This window comes from Vicia villosa, unplaced genomic scaffold, assembly GCF_029867415.1.
Source record: "Vicia villosa cultivar HV-30 ecotype Madison, WI unplaced genomic scaffold, Vvil1.0 ctg.000365F_1_1_3, whole genome shotgun sequence".
In the NCBI taxonomy this organism is placed as follows: domain Eukaryota; kingdom Viridiplantae; phylum Streptophyta; class Magnoliopsida; order Fabales; family Fabaceae; genus Vicia; species Vicia villosa.
In genome coordinates this window covers 190,407-201,015 of record NW_026705167.1, presented here as the reverse complement: position 1 = coordinate 201,015, position 10,609 = coordinate 190,407, and the positions used below count along the sequence as shown (strand labels likewise).

Sequence of the window (10,609 nt, the reverse complement as noted above, 5' to 3'; positions counted from 1 at the left end):
ATATATACGCTAACAAATCTTCTCCTCTAACATTTTCATCTCATGGAAATTTTTAGATACATGTGTAAAATGTGTTTCAATAGAATTTGGTTTTCAAACAAATTAATATTTAAATAGGTAGATTTTGATATTATTCATACCGACAATAAGAATAATGAATATTTTGTTAAGAAACAAATATTTAAAAATTAGCATAATATGCTTGTAGACAATGAAAGATTAATTTTTTTTTCATTTAGTTCAAACCATCAACTCTTTAGATCTAATATTGTAGCGTGTCTGATTTATGCTGTTATCTTTCATAAAATATAAAAATGTAATTGACATATCTAGTAGCTGCAGAGCCAATACAAAAGAGTGAATGAGGCTCAATACTTCGTTTGAGTTAGATTTGAATGGTAGCTTAGGAAAGCTTTTCACGCGCAAAATAAAAATAAATTGCTTTCAATGAGAGTTGAACTCATGACCTCCCGCTTACTAAACGGGTGCTCTAACCAACTGAGCTATGAAAGCTTGTTGACACGATCCTGATACTGTACATATTAATTCGCAACACGTATCTAATAATTATTGAAGAAATAGATTTCACTAATTTCCTTCCCTGCAAAATAAACACAAAATAGGTCAAACCTTGTATTAACTCGTGAATTGATGTTACATAAAGTAGTACTAGCATGTTTTTTTTTTTGGGTTTCTTAAACGTAACTGAACATTTGAGAAATTAAAATTATTTTGTTACATTCAATGCCAAAGGATAAGTCCATGTTCCATGGTCAAAGTTTACTGAAACTCAAATTAACCAACAGTAAGTCGAATAGTTGATTCTTTGAACCAATTCCTGTAAAGTACACAAATCAATGACTTACATAGTTAAATTTACATCATAAAATACAAGCTGTTTATTAATCATCTTGGTGTAACATACTACAATCCTTGTAATTGGAAATAATATAACCGTATTCTGTCAAAAAGAAAAGTAACTACTTATTTTAAATTTCATAGAATCAATACTGTTTGTCAAATAGGGGAGCAAACGCGAGTGGATATAACTCTAACAACTTGTTTTATTTTATTTTTATCAAAACAACTCTTAACAATTTATTAGAAAGTAAAATTTTGTCCAGCTACACTAGTAACCTGATTGAGCCTAACAGCCCACTCAGAATCAGTTTTGACCGAAGGTACTCCTCAGTCCTCACAAGCTTTGATCAAACTTATATTGGAACAGTAAAGGCATCATTATTAGATATAAGTTAGATACAAGAAGTGCAATAAAATTTATACAGTCAATTAGAGTTATTACATAATATTAAATTAAAAGTAATGCTAACGAGTGCCCCAGGGGCACTGGTTAAGAGATTAAAAAGGTAAGTTGAACATTGTTTAATAAATTAAAAAAATATGTTTTTACCAAAAATATATGTATTAAATGCATTAAAAAAGATTGGGTGTATTCAGTGCATTGAATTTAAAATATTTTCTTAATTTGGAATGTTTAACCAGTGCCCCTGGAACACTCGTTAGCATGACCCTTAAATTAAAATTGCAGTCTATGTTTGAAAAAATTTAAGCAATCTATAATATAAGAAAATTAATGGTTGTGGAAAAGTCTAAAATACCCTTATTTGATTTTTTGCCACCACATTAAAATTGTGGTTTTTTGGTCTTTGTACCATAAAATTCTTAATTTTATTATTAAAATAATACAACTCTTATATTTTATCAAACTTATCAAATATCTCTCTATTCTCTATTTTTTTTCTCTTTCATCACTTTCTCACTTCTTTCTTCCAAAAAAAAATCTATCAATCAATAATATAAGAAAATTAATAGTTGTGGAAAAAACCAAAATACCCTTATTTGATTTTTTGCCACCAAATTAAAATTGTGGTTTTTTGGTCTTTGTACCATAAAGTTCTTATTTTTATTATTAAAATAATACAACTCTTATATTCGATCAAACTTATCAAATCTCTCTCTATTCTATATTTTTTTTCTCTTTCATCACTTTCTCACTTATTTTTTCCAAAAAAAAATCTATCAATCTATAATATAAGAAAATTAATGGTTGTGGAAAAGTCTAAAATACCCTTATTTGATTTTTTGCCACCACATTAAAATTGTGGTTTTTTGGTCTTTGTACCATAAAGTTCTTAATTTTATTATTAAAATAATACAACTCTTATATTTTATCAAACTTATCAAATCTCTCTCTATTCTCTATTTTTTTCTCTTTCATCTATTTCTCACTTCTTTCTTCCTAGAAAAAAACTATCAATTTCTAATCTATAATATAAGAAAATTAATGGTTGTGGAAAAGTCTAAAATACCATTATTTGATTTTTTGCCACCACATTAAAATTGTGGTTTTTTGGTCTTTGTACCATAAAGTTCTTAATTTTATTATTAAAATAATACAACTCTTATATTTTATCAAACTTATCAAATCTCTCTCTATTCTCTATTTTTTTTCTCTTTCATCACTTTCTCACTTCTTTCTTCCAAAAAAAATCTATCAATCTATAATATAAGAAAATTAATGGTTGTGGAAAAGTCCAAAATACCCTTATTTGATTATTTGCCACCACATTAAAATTGTGGTTTTTTGATCTTTGTACCATAAAGTTTTTAATTTTATTATTAAAATAATACAACTCTTATATATTATCAAACTTATCAAATATCTCTCTATTCTCTATTTTTTTTCTCTTTCATCACTTTCTCACTTCTTTATTCCAAAAAAATTCTATCATTCTATAGTATAAGAAAATTAATGGTTGTGGAAAAGTCTAAAATATCCTTATTTGATTTTTTGCCACCACATTAAAATTGTGGTTTTTTGTCTTTGTATCATAAAGTTATTAATTTTATTATTAAAATAATAAAACTCTTATATTCGATCAAACTTATCAAATCTCTCTCTATTCTCTATTTTTTCTCTTTCATCACTTTCTCACTTCTTTCTTCCAAAAAAAATCTATCAATCTATCTATAATATAAGAAAATTAATGGTTGTGGAAAAGTCCAAAATACCCTTATTTGATTTTTTGCCACCACATTAAAATTGTGGTTTTTTGGTCTTTGTACCTTAAAGTTCTTAATTTTATTATTAAAATAATACAACTTTTATAATTTATCAAACTTCTCAAATCTCTCTCTATTCTCTATTTTTTTTCTCTTTCATCACTTTTTCACTTTTTTCTTCCAAAAAAAATCTATCAATCTATAATATAAGAAAATTAATGGTTGTGGAAAAGTCCAAAATACCCTTATTTTTGGGAATGATACCTAAACAAAAATGAAGTCTGTATACGGGAAAAAATCTATTATTGACCTAAATATTTTTATATACGAGAAATGCTATTTATGATCAAATATTTTTGATAAAAAATGGTATACAGGAAAAGATATATTATTGATCTAAATATTTTAATATACGAAAAATATATTATTGATCTAAATATATTTTTTTTAATAATGGTATACGGGAAAAAATTTATTATTGATCTAAATAATCTTATATACGAAATTTACTATTGATCCAAATATTTTTGTGAATGATACCTAAACAAAAATGAAAAAAATCTATTATTGATTTAAATATTTTTATATACGAGAAATGGTATTTATGGTTAAATATTTTTAATCCAAAAATGGTATACGAGAAAAAATATATTATTGATCTAAATATTTTTATATATGAAATAATCAATTATTAATCTAATTTTTTTTTAACATTTTTTTTAAAATCAATGGTGTATTCAAATTCGCGTAACCGAACAGAACCCGTGCGTATGCACGGGTTTGTTTAGTTAGGAAAGTCATTCATTAGGTTCTTAAAAAGACAACTTTATTTACATTGTTTATTTTATTCGATGGCTATATCTTGCCTTAGCTAACAGAAAAAGAGCTTTATTTTATTCGATGGCTATATCTGTCTTACTTTGATACAAAAGATATGCAACTCCATTTATAAATCCTATAACCTCACAAAACCTCTATTTTTATTGCATGAATTTTTTTTATGGAAACAAAATTCTAATCCCCCCTAAATGCAATTGCCTGAGGGGGAGAAGATATAAAAATGTAAAGAAAAAACATGAAAATGACTTCACCAAGTTCTGCAGGCAAAGAATGTTTAAGTAGGGGTTCATACAACTGCCCTCTTTACATTTTCTGGCTTTATGTATAATTTTCTACTGTACCACAACAACTTCTAAAGCTCTTTTTCTTCTAACACACCTAATCCGCGCTACCTCTTTCGTGGCAAAACAAAAAAATATTGCAAGAGAATGAATATTGCCTCTTCATCCGCTTGTAGCCCAGCCATGTGTAGTGGCTGTGGTTACTCCAAAACTCCATGATCTTTTCTTAGACAGGCTGCTGTACTATGTCCAAGCAGGCAAGAGATGGTATGTGAATGGAAAGGTCACTCCAATGAGAGGTGACCAATATTATAAAGAATATGATATGAAATATCGCCACGGATCACAAAATAATTTCCTTAATGACCAAGAGAACCAACATAACAAAGCACATGATAAGAAGGACCGTCGCACACATTACCATGCCCCCCTTTTTCTGAGTTCTCTCTGCCTGCATGTCCCATAAACCAAATAAATACCATGGAGCAAAAGAGATAAAGAGAATGTTATAGAGAGGGCATGAGAGAAACTGGAAACTAAAGCCGACGTGTATAGTAGACAATAAAGAGAAGAATGACCTTTTGAAGCTGTTTAAGGCCATCCTCAACTGTGGTTGCCACATTCTGAATGTTGTAGTCTATTCTATCAACAATGGTTCCCTGTGTATAGAGGATGTCAGTTTTCATAAGGGTGTGGAATTAAGAAAGTTGTTGTCTCCTCCCAGAGGGAAAGGATCTGCTGACCTGGTCTATGACTAGTACTGATAAATCCTTCATAATCTGAGCAAGCTCATTAACAGATTCCACAACCTATAGAAGTAAATAACAAAAACACCGCATCCGTTCAAGAGACAACTGAGTCAAATGTGTAATTAATGATAGTGCAAGTGCATCTTTTTTTTACCTGTTGGATCTCTTTTTCTCTTTCAACTGTGAAAGCTTCACTCTTTTTTAGCTTGGCCATTTGATGCTCGTTAAATATCTAGATATAAATGATGTGGCAGTATCAGTAATCAACAGTTAACATATATAATAATCAACTACACCCGGTACAGGGAATGATCATGTGGATAATAGAATTTGTCAACTATAGTTCCAGGCTTCCGGTGAACCAATAGCTAATATACAGGATAAGAACATAAAAATATTAGCCCATCTCCCCCTTCTCAAGAAACACAAAGGTAAGCCCCCCAAAAAAACCTGAAAAGGAAATAGAAATACCATATTGTCCAAGTCATCGTCTTCAAATCTAGATTTATTTCCATTTATGTTGATCTCTAGGTCAACTCCATCTGGACCCTACATCATTATAAAATGAAAATAATGATTTAAAACAAAACCCACACTTAGTGGTATGTAACATGAGAATTGAGATAGTTTCCCGACAAGGGACAGAGAGAGCAGGGGAATAAGGCAAGAAGTACAATTTTCTTCACTACAATATTCCTTCAAAACAAAAGACCGAGTATTCTTCACCACTTGTTCACTGTTAACTGATGATATTAGAGAAAATCAAGACTCAAGAGATTTCTTTCCCATAAGAGAAAAGAAAAAGTGACAAGTCATGAGTTTCTACAGTACTCTAAATTAGAATTCAAGGTAAATTAAATTTGTTGAGCAAAAGTGAAGCAAATTGATTTGAAAATTTAAAACATTTTTATTTATTTAATAATTGATATAAATAAACCTATGCCAGTAAACCCCAAATAGAAATGCAAATGTATTTTCTTTATTAATGAATGAAAAATTGTGTAACACAAAAGCTTTTCCCTCACCTCTTTTTGCTGTCTGAGGCGCTTCAAATAAGTTGATTGTTTCTTGCGAAGCTCTACAGAGAGGCTTTGAAGGTCAGTAGCAAGAGAACGCTGCATACAGTCCAGACAATAAGAAAACGTTCAGCAAGCTACAACTAATACCATTATAGATTCTTCCAGCTACATGAGGGTGCAGAAATCAAGGCATTTTGGAGATTATTTTACCATCAATTAAAAGAAGTCAAAAAAGGAAGATATATGCTCATAATCGTAAGTTAGAACTTAGAATAATTTTTGTTTGAAATTGGATTCTTCTTATTTACATCAGTAAACAAATGATCACGAGTAGTGTACCATATATGCTTGTCCCAACCATACAACTCAAAGCAAAAGATTTGAAATAGTTTAACAAAGCACAAAAACTTATGGTTGACTTGAATTGAAGAATACAAATAATAAGTCACTGAAACAAGGACAAGTGGAGACTGAAGAGAACATGGAGTGAGAGAGCAAATCAGTAAATAGTTATATGTTCATTTTCCTAATCATCTCCTTGCCAAGTTCACTTTATAAGATCTCAGTTTTAAATTGTAGTAGACTTGAAGGCCAGAATAACGTCAACTAAACTTGGTATAGTTCGCTGAGCAGCAATGAAAATAGGATATACATTTGCTTCTGCAGATGCGTTTCATATGTGGAGTCATTTGGACAAATTATTTGGCGTTATTAGAGAATATGAGTCTGTCCTACTTTTGAGAAGTTTCTTCATGTTATCACCAAAGCATCGGCAAAAGATAAGGAAGACAAAATTGTATATGATGATTGTTTAGTTGAAGCAAAAACACATCTTTAAGGGTGTTTGCATGCCCTTGGATGTGTTTTGAGATGGAATTGTCTCTAAAGCTTCCCCCTGCACATGCTTCAGGGCATCTAGAAAGCCCATTGGCCATGGTTTTAAGGTCTACTCATACCTCATAGGCTCACACTTAATTAAATGGAGCTTCTTGTTGCTTTTTTTAGTGTTTTTTTTAATCTTTTTCCTTTTATCTTTTCTGATTTGGAGTACGTCTACCCACCTCCCCCACTCACTGTAGTTTCTCACTTTTCTATGATAAATACTATCCAGAAAATAGAAACGATTAACCATACGAGTGATACCATGGCAGAGGCTCTGGTTTAGCTTGTGATGATGAGCCCACAAACATTTCAACTTGAATAAATTATATTAAGATTACCACTTGAATAAATCATGATAAGAGTCCCGCATTAGAATAAACAAGCTCTGAAAATATGTTATAAGTGGGGGAAATCCTCACCTTACAAACCAGTTTTGTAAGGATTGAGTTAGGCCCAATCCAACTTCTAAGATGGTATCTGAGTCCATTCAAAATCCAATGGGCCACCCATTATCAGACCGCTCGGGTCACACTCCAAATGTCTAGTTCTGGATGTGAGAGTTGTGTGTTAAGAGTCTTACATTGGATTCAATAAGGCTATATGGAGAGAATCCTCACCTTACAAGCTGGTTTTGTAAGGGTTGAGTTAAGCTCAGCCCAAATTCTAAGAAATTGCATACATTCTTATTGGCCAAATATAAAAATGCATGTCCTATTAAAAGCATTAAGGGAAAGTTATATAGTGATAACTACCTGCACATTTTTCCTGACATTGGAATCCTCAGAAGGCCCTGCAGCAGCAAGTCTCCGCAGTCTCTTTTCTGATCTCTTTATCAAGTCAGTTATCTCGTGTGTTAGAGACTCAATAGCATGTTGGTCATCCTTACCGTCTCCAAACGATGGCATTAAGGCCTTCGCATGAGCCTTGGACAACTCTGCCATTTTTTTGCGAGCACGTTGCACATTTGCTGATATTTCTTCAGATACATCCACCCATGCTGGAGGTAGCCCAACAGTAATTGGATGTAGACCCTTACTGCATCCGCAAAAATAATTAATATCCTACAATTACCAAATCTTATTTAACTTGTAACATGCATGCATGTCAAAAACAATAGACAAATAATTGAAATGAGCATAATAGTTTTATAAACATATACGATCCAATTTTCGAAGGAAAAATTCCCTTTCCAAGACAATTCTAATTCCCAAAATAAAGGACAAAGAAAATAAAAAAACTTCACTGCAAATAATCATTCAGTCCACTATTACTGAACAATTGTGATTCCACTTGGTTAATTCGCACATGCAGTTAGTTAGACAGTCTGATACATGTCACTATTAGTTGGGCCTATAAATAGTAGATGATCTCGGTAATTCACTCATTCATTGCACTAGTTGAAGCATTCTTCTGTTCCTTATGCTTTGCTCTAATGGTATCAGAACTCCTTTTTGTGGCAATACTGCACTACTCTGCTTTCCAAAAATGCCAAGGAACAATTGTGTGGAGCTGTACCAGCTAGTGCAGCTTCTGAAACAAATGCCACATTTTCACTTGCAATGGACCCAACAAAGATTCCAGATAGTCCTTCATCCTACTGAAAACACATCTGTATTCTTGGTCTCAATTGATGAATAAACCTATGGTTTTGAAGAAAAAGCATTATTTTCTAGATGGTAGCATTCCAATCACGATTAGGTTGATCCATGCTTCAATGCATAGGAAATGTATAATAACCAATTATGTTCTTGGATTTTAAGCTCAGTCACCCCTTCAATCACTCAGAATTTACATTGGAAGTACTGCTAGAGAGTGGAGGAATCTGGAGGAAAGATTTTCCCAAGGAGACCTTGTCAAGGCAATAACTTGATTCTTTTAGACAGACATGTTTTATGTTTCAGACTACTATACTAAACTTAGGGTTCTTCTAGAGGAACTTGATAACCATTGATCCATAAAAGAATGTTCATGCTAAATCAAGTGCTCTTGTGATGCAATTTGAAATGCATTGATGTACAATAATCAAAATAAGGCGATTAAACTCTTGATAGGATTAAATGCTCGCAAGCAGCAGCACCGAAGACATGTTCATTTACCGACAGCGGGCCAAGGTTAGTCCTCCCTCCTCTTCACTCTCTTGTTGTCGTTTCTCTATCTTTCCCTCTTTCAGTCGCTTTCTCTTAATTTTCTTCTTCCCATACTACACTTTTCTAATTTCTTCTTTTTGATTGAATCAGTATTATTTCATAATTTGACAGGAGCTCAATGTGGAGGTTGCAGAGCTCTCAGAGAAGAAATATGTTCTAAGGTATCTGCCAAAAGCTGATTGCAGAAGCTGCAGAAAAATTATGCAATGTCGACAACAATTAAACACACAATCGCCCATCATGGATGATTGCACACTTCTTAATCATCGCATGCCGCATACATACAAATTGTTTTGATGCAGAGGGTACACAATAACACACAATTGCAAAAGATGGATCAATCTACTGGTTAGGAGTGTTAGTCTACCATGGATCACAATCATCTTGTAATATATGCATTTTCTCTTTAACTAATGTCATATACGCTTCACTAATATTCTAAGTTAAAAACTAAAACTCCTTCCACTATGGCTTCATGTTTCAATCCACAAACTTCAAAAGCATCCTTCCTTTTTTGCATTTCCGAATCATCGAAAATATATAAACCAGAAGCAAACTATGGATCTAAATCAAAATGCCACGAGTGTAACCATTTTGAGAATTGATCTACGATAACACCAATAAAACTATACAAAAACTGTAAGATCTGTGAAACCGCACCTCGAACTACCGGGATCCTCAGTACTAAGCGGAGCGTAAGATCGATTCGGATTGAGAAGCGACGTGCTGACCAATTCAATGACGGGACCGCCGCCGGAAGAGGTGGACGGCGGAGAAGAAATTGACGGAGCACGAACACTCTTCAATGCGTCTCTGTACTTTCGGAAAAGCGGAGTGCGATTCCGTGTCGCCATTCAGATTCCGAAGATCTGAAAATGAAACGATACACAGAGCGAATTGAATGATGCTACGTCGTTTCGTTACAGTTTAACCAACCGGAATGAAGGAGAAAGAAAGAAGAAAAGAGTTTCGGACACAGTCAGATCGCACCCTCACGTGATCTAAGTTGACGATATAACAGAGTGGCACGTGACGTGCCTTGTACAACCGTTTGTATGCTTTGAATGGAAGCACAGTTAGTTTGGTTTACTTTAACCATGCGACATAGTACTAATTCAAAGCTCTTTTATTTTAACACCTTATGTTTAATAAATTAATTTTACACCCTAAAATTAAGATTCTTATAAAAAAACTAGGGATTTTATTTTTTTATTGAACGAAAATGAGGGGAAAGTTAGCTGCTGTTTATTTAGTATATTCTTCTTAATTGTTTTTCAAATGAAAAGAAACTTTTGTTTTCCTTTTTTTTGGGTTAAGTTTTCTCTTTTTTTTACAAGAAATATTATATTTTCCTATAGCATTATTTCCTTTCTACGAAAAAAAGAAGTAAGTACCTGTTTGTAATGAATTCATTTTTAAAAATAGATGTGAATCAAAAAATTTAAATGTTTTTTAAGAGAAGAAAAAACAAAAATCACAAAGAGCAATGAAATAATTAAATGCTGCTATAGTTTTTACTAACATTTTATTTTAAAGGTACACTAAGAGTGTGTGTTTGGATGAAGTAATTAAAAATTTATAAATAATTCAATATTTTAAGTAATTCAAATGATTTAATTGAAATTTATTCATTTTTAAATTCTTTTGTTTGAATGAAGTATTAAATG

The 10,609-nt window shown here is 32.0% G+C and overlaps 1 protein-coding gene and 1 non-coding gene across 2 annotated transcripts; both read right to left on the bottom strand.

The window, feature by feature from the left end:
- Positions 1–439: 439 nt before the first annotated feature.
- Positions 440–513, bottom strand: TRNAT-AGU (transfer RNA threonine (anticodon AGU)). The gene has a single exon. It is a non-coding gene; the product is annotated as a tRNA-Thr (tRNA).
- A 3,227-nt stretch (positions 514–3,740) lies between these two features.
- LOC131627522 (tlg2p-like protein a) lies at positions 3,741–9,979 on the bottom strand. The gene is made up of 8 exons (XM_058898368.1): positions 9,603–9,979; positions 7,548–7,830; positions 5,920–6,009; positions 5,366–5,443; positions 5,049–5,126; positions 4,889–4,954; positions 4,724–4,804; positions 3,741–4,596 (listed from the first exon to the last, which is right to left on the bottom strand). Exons 1-8 carry the CDS (start codon positions 9,794–9,796, stop codon positions 4,489–4,491), a joined length of 978 nt encoding a protein of 325 aa, XP_058754351.1. The 5' UTR covers positions 9,797–9,979; the 3' UTR covers positions 3,741–4,488.
- Between the last annotated feature and the right edge of the window lie 630 nt (positions 9,980–10,609).